The sequence below is a fragment of the Nomascus leucogenys genome, chromosome 7b (assembly GCF_006542625.1).
Source record: "Nomascus leucogenys isolate Asia chromosome 7b, Asia_NLE_v1, whole genome shotgun sequence".
Lineage (NCBI taxonomy): Eukaryota > Metazoa > Chordata > Mammalia > Primates > Hylobatidae > Nomascus > Nomascus leucogenys.
Window position 1 is genome coordinate 366,168 of NC_044387.1, and position 15,875 is coordinate 382,042.

The following is a 15,875-nucleotide window of genomic DNA, read 5'->3' on the forward strand; positions in this document are numbered from 1 at the left end:
TATATTTTTTTAAGTAATATGCAAAATAATTTTAAAAATCAGAGAGCCAGGTGCAGTGGCTCACACCTATAATCCCAGCACTTTGGGAGGGACAGACAGGTGGGAGGATCACTTGAGCTCAGGACTCTGAGGCCGTGCTGAGATATGATTGTGCTGCTGCACTCCCACCTGGGTGACAGGGCAAGACGCTATCTGAAAATAATAATAATAATAATCACAATAATCTAAGAAAAACAGCTGGCTTATCTCTGTTTTCCTGATTTTTACACAGTCCCCTCTATCACATGCAGGGTTCAGCCTGGGCCTCAGAAGTGGCTCAGTTTTCCTGGGTTTATGAAGATTAAAATATCAATATTCCAGTTGTCTAACTAGAGAAAACGGTAACATTATAACACTACTTCTGGTTAATAAACTAACAAATATGTATTAGGTACTACAAGACAGAGACAGAGAGAGAGAGAGTCCTAACAACCTCACTACCAAGGTTAAGTCAATTTCTTATAATTTTCTTATTGTTCCTTTTTCTTTCACTTTAAAAAAGCACAGGCTATCAGTGTTGGGGGCTGAATTATGTTCTCCCCAGAATGTGGAAATAAGGGAGCTACGGCCACCTTGGGTTCGAGGGCCAGGGGGAGGCCAGGAGGAGAAGTGCCCAGAGAACACTGATGTGGCCCTTTCGGGACACACCCTATAGGATCTCCTGGGCACCTGGCGGGCCAACCACACCCCCTTGTGCCAATGCCTCCCTCACAGACTCCACTCGGCTGTCTTTCCATTTGTGCCTCACGGGCATCCTCCTCGGAGTTTCAACACTTGAACGGCTCTGGCAGTGCCCAGCCTTCTATGACCTGAGGGAAGGACTAGGCCACACTGTGATCCAGAGAAACAGTTTCAAACACTTCCTGAAATTTCTACCGGGGGTCAGAGAAGGGTCTCCAGCACCTATATCCTCAAACAAACTCAACTTTCACCCAAACTCACTTCTGCTGCTGACTCCTCTGTCTCTGCCCCATTCACTGTCGTGCCTCAGCAGGCCTCCGACAGCTGTACCTGAGGACAGCGGTGTGGGGTCACAGCAAAGGAGCACCTCCAAGCAAGCTCCACTCTCCTCTGCCACATATTGCCCCATGCTTGTGTCCACATTGGGACCCCCTCACTGCCTCATCCCAGGAGCTGTCTCTGACCAGATGCGGCCTCTCAGGGAAGCGAGGCTCCACCCCCCAGCCCCATGTGGGTCCCTTCTTGTGAGCCCTGAGGCACAGGGTGCATGTCTACTGCACTCGCCACTCTGCATCACCCTCGCTGTCCACACACTGGCCTCCTGTGCCAGACTGGGAGCAATTAAAGGGGAGGGGCTGTGTCTCAGTTCTCTGCCTCCTCGGCCGGTGTCCGTGCACAGTGGGTTTAGAAACGACACCTGAATGAGAAAGGGCAATGGAGGACAGTGGCCTGGGGAAAAGTGCTCAGCACGACGCCCAGCAGGTGGTGCCGACCCGTGGGTGCGCAGGGCATGGGAGACAGCGGTGAACGTCACATCCCCGCCCTGTGAGGGCCAGTCTGCGTGGGAGATAAACACATGTCTATGTAACCGTGCGTCAGAGTGGAAACCCTGCGACACACACACAAACACATACGGGAGCTGTGGGGACTTGTCTGAACAGTCCTTGGGGAAAAGCTGCCAACCACACCTGTTCCACACACATCGACAAATGCATCGCCAACTGGTCATGATGAGCAGCTTCAGGCTGGAGGGGGAGCACCAGGGATGATGAGGGTCCAAGGGGACTTGGCCGCAGCCAGAAGGTCAAGCCTTCAACAAGGGGAATCTTTCCATGTTATTACTTGCATCATCAAAAATTAAAAACGCAAATGACATAATCCAGACTGCTCACGTGGCTGCCATGTCACTGAAGCGCCAAGTTGAGCTCTACACCATTTCTCCTCATGAGAGAGACTCACCCGACCCGCCTGGTTTCCAGCAAGGTGAGTAACACCTGAGTCCCACTGACGAGGCAGCTCTCCGTCCGGTCTCCATCAAACATGTTCTTCAGAAGCTGCTCCACACAGTCCTGCCTGCTGGACACACACAGAGGTCACTGCCTGGCAGAGCAGACACACACACCAAGGATGCAAGGATGCTCCTTCCTCCCCGTGGAGGGCCCCAGCAAAACCCTAAACCTGCTCAGGCTCCAGGCCAGGCGCCAGGGTTCTCAGGACACTCCTGCTGCTGCTGGCCCACTCTCCAGACCCACCAGGTGACTCCTCTGCAGACCCCTCCTCCCTCTGGGAACAGGCCCCAAGTTAACATGGGCTCTGAACCTGGGGTTCATTGGAATGTGAATCGGAGGAGGTGGCAGCATATCCTGGTGCTCAGAGCAAGGCTCAGTGATGTCCCCACGACCCAGAAAGGGAGGCCCACCAGCACCACGGCCCACCAGCACTCACGACTCCAGCGCTGTGAGGAGCGGGTCTGGCTCCAGAGCCTCTTGCAGCTGACTGCCCTGGTCTCTGCCCAGCCTAACTATGTCACAGAGGGTCTGAGAAGCATTTGACTGCCTCTGAAAAGACAAGGGAAACACAGAACCCCTCAGTGTGGAGAAGAAACAGCAGGACCAGCCCTGCTGGGCACACAGGGCACGAGTCCTGCTGCTTCTCTGGCAGATGCTAGACTTTCGTTGTTGTTCAATACCATCGTGATGTTCAAATACTGTTTTGTTTTGTTTTTTTTAAGATGTGGGACTTTTGGCCGGGCACAATGGCTCAGGCCTGTAATCCCAGCACTTTGGGAGGCCAAGGCGGGCGGATCATCAGGTCAGGAGATCAAGACCATCCTGGTTAACATGGCGAAACCCCGTCTCTACTAAAAATACAAAAAAATAGCCAGGCGTGGTGGTGGGCGCCTGTAGTCCCAGCTACTCAGGAGGCTAAGGGCAGGAGAATGGCTTGAACCCGGGAGAAGGAGCTTGCAATGAACCGAGATTGCACCACTGTACTCCAGCCTGGGTGACAGAGCAAGACTCCATCTCAAAAAAAAAAAAAAAAAAAAAAAAAGATGTGGGACTTTCTCTAAACCAGTTGTCTACAAAGATTCCAGACAACAGCTTCATTTCGAAGAAGCCTGTGTCTGCCTTTTCTGTCGTCAAAATGTAGCTCTGGTTAGATTTTTCTTTTTTTTAAAGCTGCATTGAACTATCTTCAGGAATTCAAAACAGGGCTAATAATGGTCAGATACGCAATGCAGATACTGGGCTATACCTGTGATCCACGTTTTGAAATATACTGAATATGTGGCCATGTTATTGATACTGTATTTTAAATGTGGTAATAAGTAGCTGCTATTATTCAGAATGAGTCCTGTAAGCTAATGAAAATAGGGAAGTTGCTACCAAGAAAACAGGACTCAACTTTTCTAGGGAAACATTAACACGCCCTCCCTGATGGGAACGTGCCCCTGCTGATGATGTAGGGGTTGTTCTGTAGGTGAGACAAATGCGATTAAGAGAGAAACAACCCCTGACTCCCTGCAGCATTGGTTACATGCTGTGGGAAGACTGAGGGAAAGCAAACACTCACAGGAGTATTTGAGAGAGAAAAGAAAGCAGCCAGATTAGCTCTGCGGTCTGCCTTTGGGACCCAGGACAGGCCATCAGCCCACAACACCCACATGCATGGGTGGGCTCCGGTTCTTAGGCAGGGCGGCCTCCTTGCTTCCTACAGACGCCAACGTGGCCTCTCCCATCTGTCTGATCAGCCCTGTGGGCTGACAACAAAGTAGGTGGTTGGCCAGGCAGCGGTGAAGGCCTCAGACACGAGTCAGCACCACTGTTTTCCAATCTGCCAAGGACACATGGTTGTATGCATACATCAATATGTGTAATGCTAGGAAAAGGCCTACTGGGATATACCCCAAACTCTCAACGGGGATCACCACAGGGAGCCCCATTGTCACCTTAGGTGCTTCCAGGGTGGATGGCTTCTAGGGGGCCCCTAGCAATCCCCTCCTGGAGTTCATGCCCCTATAGCCCCCATCTCTTTTAGTGTGGGCTGGACTCAGCCACCCAGGCCTAAGGAGCCAAATACAGTAAGAGTGAGGGGAAAGCTCAGTTCCACGTTGTGTGCTGCCCTGTGGAGATGCCCATGAGGTGCAATGCTGAGGGCGGCCTCGGCCCACAGCCCTGAGGAACTGGATGCTGCCAAGCCATCTGTGACCATGGAGCTGGCCTCTACCCAGTGGAGCTCTGAGATGACTGCAGTTTCATGAGACTGAGCAGAAGAGCCACTAAGCCACATTCAGATGCCTCATCCACAGAAACTGATACTGCTACAGGTAAAAATACTTGCCATAAGCAACTGTGTTTCGGGGTAATTTGCTATTCGGTCACAGACAACTAACACAATTCTATTAGAATTGTTCTTTGGTTTGTTTGTTTGTTGAGACAGAATCTCGCTGTCACCCAGGCTGGAGCACAGTGGTGTGATCTCGGCTCACTGCAAGCTCCCCTTCCTGGGTTCAAGTGATTCTTGTGCCTCAGCCTCTTGAGTGGCTGGGATTACAGGCACCTGACACCACACTTCACTAATTTTTAATAGAGACAGGGTTTCACCATGTTGGCCAGGCTGGTCTCAAAACTCCTGACCTCAAGTGATCGGCCCACCTCAGCCTCCCAAAGTGCTGGGATTACAGGCACGAGCCACCGCGCCTGTCCTAGAATTGTTTTTATAATACACACAGATTATTTTTCAGTTAAGAAAAAAAGCCTAGGCCAGGCATGGTGGCTCACTCCTGTAACCACAGCACTTTAGGAGGCTGAGGTAGGAGGATCACTTGAGGTCAGGTTTTTGAGACCAGCCTGAGCAATGTAGTGAGACCTCATCTCTATTTAAACAACAACAACAACAACAACAAGAAAACAGCCTAGAGGCTGGGTGTGGTGGCTCGCCCGACTGGGTGAGCAGGAGAATTGCTTGAACCCGAGAGGCAGAGGTTGTGGTGAGCCGAGATCGCGCCACTGCACTCCAGCCCGGGCAACAAGAGCGAAACTCCATCTCAAAAAAAGAAAAAAAAATCCAGCCTAGAAGTCAGTGCTTGATTAAAGAAAGAAAAGTACCTAACCGATCCCCATCTTAGGAAAGGGATGACTTGCCCTCCCCCTCGCCCCCTGGCCCGCAGCAGCGGGTGGTGACCTGGCAGCACAGGCCTGGGCTGATGCACGAAGCTCGGTAAGCAGCACACTCACATCTTCATCCTGGCTCGGGTGGATCAACTCCACAAGCCTCTGGATGACCTTCTCTTCATTCAGCCACTGAAAGAGAAAAAGGCCTTTCAGTGTCGCCGCTCAAGTCTAAGTAAACAGCAGGAACCTTTCCCCTTCGGTGCAGCACTGCACCCGTTTTCTAGAATATAAACTCTCTGCCTGACACATCCCAGGCCCAGAAAGAACACAAGTAACACACATTGACTGAGTTCTGGGAGGTTCTGGGAGTGGCTCAAAAGATGATAAGGGGTGACCACCATCCCTCTGTCCTAATGGTGCATATGTAAGCTCTGTCTTCAGGACTTCTCTCTTAAGGACCAGGGTGCAAATGAGCCACACGAGCTACAGCTCAGGAGCCCCGCTGGATGCTGAAGCCAGAGAAGCCTCAGCTGTTCCCTGCAGCATTGGGGCCTTCCCAGGATGAGGAAGAGTAAATCCACTCTGGAAAGGCCACAGGAACACTGTGGGGTAAAGCTCAAGGGCAATGGGGGCCCGGTGTGAGTGTCGGGGTCTGGCAGGCCTGGGCCACACCTGGCTCCCCCACCGCACTGCTGTGCCCTGTGCCTAAATTCCTTATCCAAAAATGGGATGACCTGTCCCCCCATGGCTACTTCGTGAAGTGAATCAAGTAATGCAGCTAAAAGGCTGCCTGACGTACAGTTGTGCAGGCTTCCTGCTAACGGCTATGACCACAGCTAGTATTGATCCTGTGTCCACTGTGTAAAGGCTGGTGATGGTCAGTCATTCCTGGTGAGAAGCTGCTCCCTGAGGAAGCATTACTAACCTAAGTGTGAGAGTGACCATCTGGATGAGTCCTGATTCCAGGAGCTGGGAAACAGGCAGAGGGCCTCATGGTTTACTCTGCTCTATTTTAAACCTCACCACAAACAAAGCTGGCCGAACAGTGAGCAGAAGTTTGTGCCGCACGGATTTCCTGGGCTTCTCTGGGGGGCATCCTCCTCTTTTTGGGAACTGTAGCACCTGTTCTCACTGACTAAACACCATCAGAACAGACGCATCCACACTCCAGGGTCAACAACGGGGCTCTGCAGGGAACTGCCGTTCACCAGGGCTCTCCCGGCAGGCACAGTCCTGGATGCAGGGCCAGCACCTCACTGACCTCCTGCTCTAAGCCACGGGGGTGGGCGCTGGCAGAGGAAAAGGAGGCAGGCGAGGAGAGTCCATTTCAGCCTCTTCACAGAGCGGGAGGCTGGAGACTGCGGGGAGAAGGGACCTTTCTGCCCCGTGCTTCTGAGCGAGTTGATTTGGGACAGTGGAAAAGGTACAGGCCACAGTCCTTGACAAGAACCCCTAACAGCCCCAAGGAGAAGGAGAAGTGCACGCTAGGTGGAGAGATGGGGGCCGGGCGCCCTGGTGCTCTGAGCTCCTGCACTTAACCAGCTGGCTTGCTGCAGCACCCCTGCCCTCAGGAACTGGGGGGACTCCCGGACTCACATGCAGGACTTCCTGCCGGAGCCCGGCTGGCTCCACACAGCTGACCAGGCGCAGCAGCAGGTCCATAAGTGCTGAGGTGCCGATGTGCTTCAACACCAGGCTGATGAACTTGTCCTTCTTCTTCAAAAATGTAATCACCTGAAATCACACACACCTGAGAGGCAGGCAGGGCCAACCCTGACAACCGTGAGACACCTCCTCCAAAAACTCTCATGGGAAAGTTGAACTATTAATTATATTAAGCAGAAATAACAGAAAGACCCAGACAAGATTGTAAGAAAGCCCCCTCAAGGGACAGACAGAGTCCTACCAGGCAGTGGTGTATGTGAGGGCCTGGGCAGGGGGAGGCCGCTGCACAGGGACCCCTGTGGCTCTGCACCGACAGGACACAGCTGTCCCAGGTGGGGCAGCACAGGCTGCCGTGAGCAGCTGCCATCCAATACCTACTGGTTCGGGTTTTTCCAACAGAAACGAATGGTGTAGACAGAGCTGAGCTGAGCTGATGGCCATCACTGGCAGCCCCAGGCCTACAACACACACCCAGGGAGCACAGAGTGCACAAGATGCCAGCTGCTGACCAAAACCCGCGAGCGGTTGAAGGGGAAAGAAGACTGAGGTTTTAGAAAAGAAAAAGAGGCATCCTGTGGCTGGCTGATGACCAGTGCCAACAAGGTGTAGACAGCTAAGCGTGAGGCCAGGGGGTTGGGGCGGGGGGGGGCACAGCACCCATCACAGACGCAGTGGGCTGCTCAGACGGTGGATCCGAGGTAACAGTGGAGAGAGAGGTGAAGGCTGGGGTCGCTGCAAATTCAGCTCAACTCAGCCTACAGAGATAAGTGTCTGCTATGTCCAGGCTACTGGGCTGGGGTAGACCCAGCCCTCCACTGGAAACAATGGGAACACAGAGAAGGCCCACCTGGCTGCAGGGCCTCAGCCTCACTCCCCAGTGCTGCGATGAGGAGGGAGAGCAGGAAAAGGAGTGGTGGGAAAAGAGAAGGGGGAGAAGGAAGAGGAGGGGGAGGAGGAGAGGAGGATGGCTCTTCGAAAAGGATGATTAAACTTATAGGAAGACGAAGGACAAAACAGAAGGTACAAATAACAACATTAAGAACGAAACAAGGGACATCGCTAAAGATCCTACAGAAATAAAAACTATTATGAGAGGTTTGTAGTTTTTTTTTTTTTTTTTGAGACAAGGTCTCACTCTGTCCCCCAGGCTAGAGTGCAGTGGTGCGATCACAACTCACTGCAGCCTCCACCTTCTGAGCTCAAGTGATTCTCTCATCTCAGCCTCCCAAAATGCTGTAATAATAAGCAGGAGCCACCACACCTGGTATATTATGAGAAATTAACAGAAATAATTTTATGCCAGTTTTTGTAAATTTAGAAAAGAAATTTCCTTGAAAAAAGTACTTATCTGGCCAGGTGCCACCGGTGGCTCACGCCTGTAATCCCAGCACTTTGGGAGGCCGAGGCGGGTGGATCACCTGAGGTCAGGAGTTCGAGACCAGCCTCAACATGGAGAAACCCCGTCTCTACTAAAAATACAAAATTAGCCAGGCATGGTGGTGCATGCCTGTAATCCCAGCTACTCGGGAGGCTGAGGCAGGAGAATTGCTTGAACCTGGGAGGTGGAGGTTGTGGTGAGCCAAGATGGCACCATTGCACTCCAGCCTGGGCAACAAGAGCAAAACTCCATCTCAAAAAAAAAAAAAAAAAAAAAGTACTGATCTAGGCCAGGCACGGTGGCTCATGCCTGTAATCCCAGCACTTTGGGAGGCCAAGGCGGGTGGATCACCTGAGGTCAGGAGATCGAGACCATCCTGGCTAACATGGTGAAACCCCGTCTCTACTAAAAATACAAAAAAAAATTAGCCAGGCGTGGTGGCGGGCACCTGTAATCCCAGCTACTTGGGAGGCTGAGGCAGGAGAATAGCATGAACCCGGGAGGCGGAGCTTGCAGTGAGCCGAGATCTCAAAAAAAAAAAAAAAAAAAAGGACTTATCCAGACTGACAAGAAACAAAATCAGAATAGTTCCAGAACATACTAAAACCCCACAAAATCTATAATTAATAGGCTGTCTATACAGAGAAGGTTTAATGGCCTTACTAATAAATTCTTCCAAACATTCAAGAAAAAATAACCCCAGGCTGGGCGTGGTGGCTCATGCCTGTAATCCCAGCATTTGAGGGAGGTCAAGGCAGGCGGATCACTTAATCTCAGAAGTTCAAGACCAGCCTGGCCAACATGATCTCTACTAAAAATATAAAAATTAGCCAGACGTGGTGGTGGGTGCCTGTAATCCCAGCTACTCAGGAGACTGAGGCATGAGAATTGCTTGAACCCAGGAGGCAGGGGTTGCAGTGAGCCGAGATCGCACCACTGCACTCCAGCCTGGGGGATAGAGTGAGATTCTATCTCCAAAAAAAGAAAAAAGAACTTCTATTTTTTTTGAGCCCATAATGATCGATGGATCATGTTCACACATTCACATCAATATTCTAGTTGTGATATTCTACTAGTGTTTTAGAAAATGTCACCATTGGAGGAAACATGTCAAAGCATACAAGGATTTTGTTTTTCTGAGACGGAGTCTCACTCTGTGGCCCAGGCTGGAGTGCAGTGGCACCATCTTGGCTAACTGCAAGCTCCGCCTCCTGGGTTCACACCATTCTCCTGCCTCAGCCTCCCGAGTAGCTGGGATTACAGGCACCCACCACTACGTCCGGCCAATTTTTTGTATTTTTAGTAGAGACAGGGTTTCACCATGTTAGCCAGGATGGTCTTGATCTCCTGACCTTGTGATCCGCCTGCCTCAGCCTCCCAAAGTGCTGGGATTACAGGCGTGAGCCACTGTGCCAGGCCTTGTTTTTGTTTGAGACAAAGTCTCCCCTTTGTCGTCCAGGCTGGAGTGCACAGTCACAATCTCGGCTCACTGCAACCTCCACCCTCGGGTTCAAGTGATTCTCCTGCCTCAGCCTCCTGAGTAGCTGTGATTACAGGTGCCTGCCACCACGCCCGGCTAATTTTTGTATTTTTAGTAGAGACAGGGTTTCACCATGTTGGGCCAGGCTGGTCTCAAACTCCTGACCTCAGGTAATCCGCTTGTCTTGGCCTCTCAAAATGCTGGGATTACAGGTGTGAGCCATCACGCCTGGCCTTTTTTCTTTTTTTTTTGGAGACAGAGTCTCGCTCTGTTACCTAGGCTGGAGTGCAGTGGCCCGATCTCGACTCACTGCAACCTCCGCCCCTGGGTTCAAGTGATTCTCCTGTCTCAGCTCCACCAGGTAGCTGGGATTACAGGCATGCGCCACCACGCCCAGCTAATTTTTATATTTTTAGTAGAGATAGGGTTTCAGCATGTTCGCCAGGCTGCTGTCAAACTCATGGGCTCAAGTCATCCACTCACCTCGGCCTCCCAAAGTGGTGGGTGGAGTGAGCCACTGCTCCTGGCCAAGGATTTTCTTCATATTATTTCATACAACCTCATGTAAATACAATAATCTCAATCAAAATTTCAATTAAAAAGATACCATTTAAAGGCCGGATGTGGGGGCTCACGCCTGTAATCCCAGCACTTTGGGGGGCCAAAGCAGGTGGATCACCTGAGGTCAGGAGTTCAAGACCGCCTGGCCAACATGGTGAAACCCCGTCTCTACTAAAAATACAAAAATTAGCCGGTCATGGGGGCTGGCACCTGTAATCCCAGCTACTTGGGAGGCTGAGGCAGGAGAATCACTTGAACCCGGGGGCGGAGGTTGCAGTGAGCCGAGATTGTGCCCCTGCACTCCAGCCTGGGAGACAAAAGGGAGACTTTGTCTCAAATGAAAACAAAAACAAAATCCTTGTATGCTTTGACATGTTTCCTCCAATGGTGACATTTTCTAAAACACCAGTATAATATCACAACTAGAATATTGATGTATGTGAATATGATACATTGATCATTATGGGCTTGAAAAAAATACTTTTTTCTTTTTTTGGAGACAGAATCTCACTCTATCCCCCAGGCGGGAGGCTGAGGCACGAGAATCCACGAGAATCGCTTGAGCCCAGGAGGTGGAGGTTGCAGTGAGCCAAGATTGTGCCATTGCACTCCAGCCTGGATGACAGAGCAAGACTCCATCTCAAAAAAAAAGACACCACTTAGAATAATACAAAGATATCAAGTACCTAAGAATAAATCTAGCGAAAGATGCTCAAGACTGCCATACAGAGAATTGCAGTGTATTTCTGAGAAATCAAAGTAGCCTGAGCTACCAGCTGTGCTGCTGTGGTGTGAAAGGAGCCCTGGGCAGTGTGCACAGAAATGGAAGTGGCTGTGCTACAGGAAGACCTCACTCACACAATCAGTGATGGCTGCTTTTGGCCTGTGGACCACAGTTTGCCAGACCCAACTACAGCCAATGCAAACCTTATCAAAATTTCAGTAGGTTTATTTTTGGGGGGCAGGGTATGGAGAGGGAGAATGTAGAAAGTGACAAACTCATTCTAAAATTTGTTTATTCTAAAACAATCCAAAAAAAAGAAAGCAAAAATTAAAAAATAGAAAATAAAAAAATAAAAACAAAAAACAAAATAGGCCGTGTGCAGTGGCTCACACCTGTAATCCCAGCACTTTGGGAAGCTGAAGCAGGCGGATCACCTGAGGTCAGGAGTTTGGGACCAGCCTGGCCAACATGGTGAAACTCTGTCTCTACTAAAAAATATAAAAATTACCCCAGTGTGGTGGCGGGTGCCTGTAATCCCAGCTACTTGGGAGACTGAGGCAGGATAATTGCTTGAACCCCGGAGGCAGAGGTTGCAATGAGCCGAGGTCACGCCACTGCACTCCAGCCTTGGCAACAAAGCAAATCTCCGTCTCAAAAATCATCATCATCATCATCGGCCGGGCGCAGGGGCTCACGCCTGTAATCCCAGCACTTTGGGAGGCCAAGGTGGGCGGATCACGAGGTGAAGAGATTGAGACCATCCTGGCCAACATGGTGAAACCCTGTCTCTAATAAAAATACAAAAATTAGTTGGGCATGGGGGTGCATGCCTGCAGACCCAGCTACTGGGGAAGCTGAGGCAGAAGAATCGCTGGAACCCGGGAGGTGGAGGTTGTGCTGAGCTGAGATTGCACCACTGCACTTCAGCCTGGCGACAGAGCAAGACTCTTCCTCAAAAAAATAATAATCCTCATCATCATCATCAAAAGGCAAAGAATCATAAAAACAATCTTGAAGAAAAACGAAGAGATATAGAAGAAATGTGATTAGCCATGAACAGATGATGTGGAATCTGAGTGACGGAGACATGGGGGTTCATGAAATATTTTCTCTAATTTGTAGACATTTGAAAGAATTCATAATGAAGGGCGGGGAAAATGCGGACGGTCATTTCACCGAAGCCCCACCTTTAGTCTACTCCTACAGTTTCAGAAAACACAGGAGGCAGGCTCAAGGCATCCCTGCCTCACGGCTGGCCCTGAGAACAAGCCAGCTGCTGGGTGATGGAAAGTTTCGCTCTTGTTGCCCAGGCTGGAGTGCAATGGCACAATCTCAGCTCACTGCAACCTCTGCCTCCTGGGTTCAAGCGATTCTCCTGCCTCAGCCTCCTGAGTGTGGGCGGCAAGCCACCCATGCGCCGAGGCAAGAGACCGAGAACACGAGCTGTTCCAGTATAATAAAATATAAAACAAGAATAGTTATACCAGATATAGATCTTAGATAGGATTATATGTGAATATCATTAATCATTAGTTGGTAGTAATTACTCTTTATTCCAATATTATAATAATCCTCGCTCTATAATCATAATCTAGGAAAAACCAGGCCATACAGAGATAGGAGCTGAGGGGACATAGTGAGGTGTGACCAGAAGACAAGAGTGCGAGCCTTCTGTTATGCCTGGACAGGGCCACCAGAGGGCTCCTTGGTCTAGCAGTGACGCCAGCATCTGGGAAGATGCCCGTTGCCAGGCGGACCATGGTCTAGCGGTAGCGAAAAGTGTGAAGGAACAACACCCGCTACTTAGCAGACCGAGAAAGGGAGTCTCCCTTTCCCCGGGGGAGTTTAGAGAAGACTCTGCTTCTCCACCTCTTGTGGAGGGCCTGACATCAGTCAGGCTCGCCCGCAGTTATCTGGAGGCCTAACCGTCTCCCTGTGATGCTGTGCTTCAGTGGTCACGCTCCTAGTCCGCCTTCATGTTCCATCCTGTACACCTGGTTCTGCCTTCTAGATAGCAGTAGAAAATTGGTGAAAGTACTAATAGTCTCTGATGTGCAGAAATAATGGCGCAAGCTGTCTTTCTCTCTGTCTCCTCTCCCTCTCTGCCTCGGCTGCCAGGCAGGGAAGGGCCCCCTGTCCAGTGGACACGTGACCCACGTGACCTTACCTATCATTGGAGATGACTCACAATCTTTACCCTGCCCCTTTTGCTTTGTATCCAATAAATAACAGCACAGCCAGACATTCGGGGCCACCACCGGTCTCCGCACATTGGTGGTAGTGGTCCCCTGGGCCCAGCTGCCTTTTCTTTTATCTCTGTCTTGTGTCTTTATTTCTACACTCTCTCGTCGCCGCAGACGGGGAGAGACCCACCAACCCTGTGCGGCTGGACCCTACACTGAGTAGCTGGGATTACAGGCATGTGCCACCACGCCCGGCTAGTTTTGTATTTTTAGTAGAGACGGGGTTTCTCCACATTGGTCAGGCTGGTCTCAAACTCCTGACCTCAGGTGATCCACTCACCTCAGCCTCCCAAAGTGCCGGGATTACAGGTGTGAGCCACCACGCCCAGCCAGTAGAAGAAATTTTTAACAGTTCGGTTCATATTACTTTAATACCTTAAGTACTGGGTAAGAGAATGGAAGAAAAATATTATAGGAAGCAGTAAAATTATAAAGAAAATATCTGAAAGTGGCAGGGGAATAAGATCAGGTTATGGCAAATTATGAGATACATGCATCTAGTCACTGGGCTGCAAGGGCCAGGTAGTAAAGGTTTTTACAACTTCTACTACCACCTCACAGCCACGACAACCCCCCAGCCCCACACCACAGCTCCCCGCTGCCTCCGCTCCCACTCCCATTCTGCCAGCAGCCTCCCACCTGGCACCACCCACTGCTGCTGGCGCCCTTCACTTACACGCAGCTTCAGAAGGAGCTGAGGTGAGGCAGTCCCCTGGCGGCCCTTGCAACTCTCAGATTTACGGCCCAAGGGAAGACGGCATTCCACTGAACACTCACATGCTGAATGTCGTCAAGGGGAGCCGCGGCCTTCGTGGGGCTGCACTTTCTCAGAGCTCAAAGCAGATATAAGATACTGGTTTGTGCCCTGACTGAATGTTTGATGGTATGAAACAATTACGGTTAATATTTTTGGAGTGTGATCATGAAATTCTGATTATATTTAAAAGAAAAAAGTCTTTATTTTAGAGATACATAGCTGGGCATCGTGGCTCACACCTGTAGTCCCAGGACTTTGGGAGGCCTGGACAGGCAGATCACTTGAGCCCAAGAGTTCGAAACCAGCCTGGGTAACATGGGGAAACCCCATCTCTACAAAAAATATTTAAAAAAACTAGCCAGGTGTGGTGGTACGTGCCTGTAGTCCCAGCTACTCAGGAGGCCGGGGTGGGAGGATCACCTGAGCTTGAGGAGGTTGAGACTGCAGTGGGCTGTGACAGAGCCAGTGGACTCCAGCCTGGGCATAGTGAGACCCTGTCTCAAAAATAAATATACACACATACTGAAATATTTACATAAGAAATAAGCTGGTGTCTGGGATTTGTTTTAAAATACTCCCATCGGGGATGGGCGGGTGGGGCATGACACAGGGAAGAAGACTGGCCCAGGCGGATCGCGGGGTGCAGGCGCGGAGGCCACCACACCTCTCTCCCTGTGTGTCCACAGCCTGGAGGGGCAGAAGCCCGGGTCAGGTCACATGTAAGGCAGGTGCAAGGATGGACTCCAGGAAGACCCCATTACAGCTGGCTGAGATAAATTCACTAACTGCTTTTGCAGAAGTCTAATGCTAGAAGTTACCTTTGTTTTGAAAGAATAAATGCTCTGGACAGACAGACACGCCACCCATACAGATGAAGCTGCAGACCTGAGAAGGTGGATGTCCAAGGTCCTGCCATGATGCCCCAGGACCTCACACCTCCACCTGGTCAGTGACGGCATAAGATGGCCTACTTTGGGGCCCTGTGCAGCTCCCAGGGATGGCAGGAAGTGCTGCTTATTCCAGAGCCAGCTATAAGAAACACTCCTTCTTTGTTTTGAGACAGAGTCTCACTCTGTTGCCCAGGCTGGAGTGCAGTGGTACGATCTCAGCTCACTGCAACCTCTGCCTCCCAGGTTCAAGCGATTCTCCTGCCTCAGCGTCCCAAGTAGCTGGGATTACAGGTGTGCACCACCATGCTCAGCTAATTTTTGTATTTTTAGTAGAGACAGGGTTTTGTCATGTTGGCCAGGCTGGTCTTGAACTCCTGACCTCAAGTGATCTGCCCAGCTTAGCCTCCCAAAGTGCTGGGATTACAGGCATGAGCCACCGCACACAGCCAGAAACACGGAAACACTCTTTCAAATTCCAGCTCCCAGACTGGCAAAATCCACACACCGCTCCACGTGTGTTGCGCAGAAGAGTCACAAATGCTGTTCCCACGGCCTGAGGATGAGTCGCAGAGCCAGGCCCACAGGAGGACACATCAGCATCCACCATGACGGTGCCCCGAATCACAGGGGCTTTGCACGTGATTTACCTGTTCGGTTTTTCTTGCAATGAGATTGCCAATGGTCTTGCTGAAAAAACTGGCGAGCAGAGGATTGAGAGGCGGCTCATGGTCCAGGAAGTCGTACAGGAGGCTCAGCAGGCTCTCGTCCCCACCGAGGCGGTCGCTGATCTGCGGCACATCACAAGTCAGAAGCTCACAGGCTGTGTTTGGATATCTAAAAGGGCACAGTCCAAGCACTGGAGGTGAAATTAGACTTCTCCAACTCTTAGGAAGCTGCTTATATAGTCTGCTTCTTAGGAAGCAGACCCACGTGATAAAAACAAACACTACAGACCTCAGAACAGAATAAAAACGTGACTACCTGTGACCAGCTGGTATTTCTGACTACTAGAAGTTCAGTTTTTTAACATACCTTCTATGCTCCTCATGCCCTATACGCTGAT

At 50.7% G+C, this 15,875-nt stretch overlaps 1 protein-coding gene across 16 annotated transcripts in view; it reads right to left on the reverse strand.

The window, feature by feature from the left end:
- The window catches only part of PPP6R2 (protein phosphatase 6 regulatory subunit 2), a 98,694-nt gene that overhangs the window by 21,213 nt on the left and 61,606 nt on the right, over positions 1–15,875 (reverse strand). For 15 of the 16 annotated variants that reach the window (XM_030815285.1, XM_030815284.1, XM_030815282.1 and 12 more), the window contains 5 exons: positions 15,460–15,646; positions 6,711–6,848; positions 5,238–5,303; positions 2,446–2,558; positions 1,960–2,073 (listed from right to left, as the gene is read on the reverse strand). In XM_030815285.1, coding sequence (XP_030671145.1) covers positions 1,960–2,073; positions 2,446–2,558; positions 5,238–5,303; positions 6,711–6,848; positions 15,460–15,646 — 618 coding nt within the window. Of the gene's footprint in view, positions 1–1,959; positions 2,074–2,445; positions 2,559–5,237; positions 5,304–6,710; positions 6,849–15,459; positions 15,669–15,875 lie in introns of all 16 variants that reach the window. The other variant, XM_030815287.1, reaches the window with a different exon arrangement.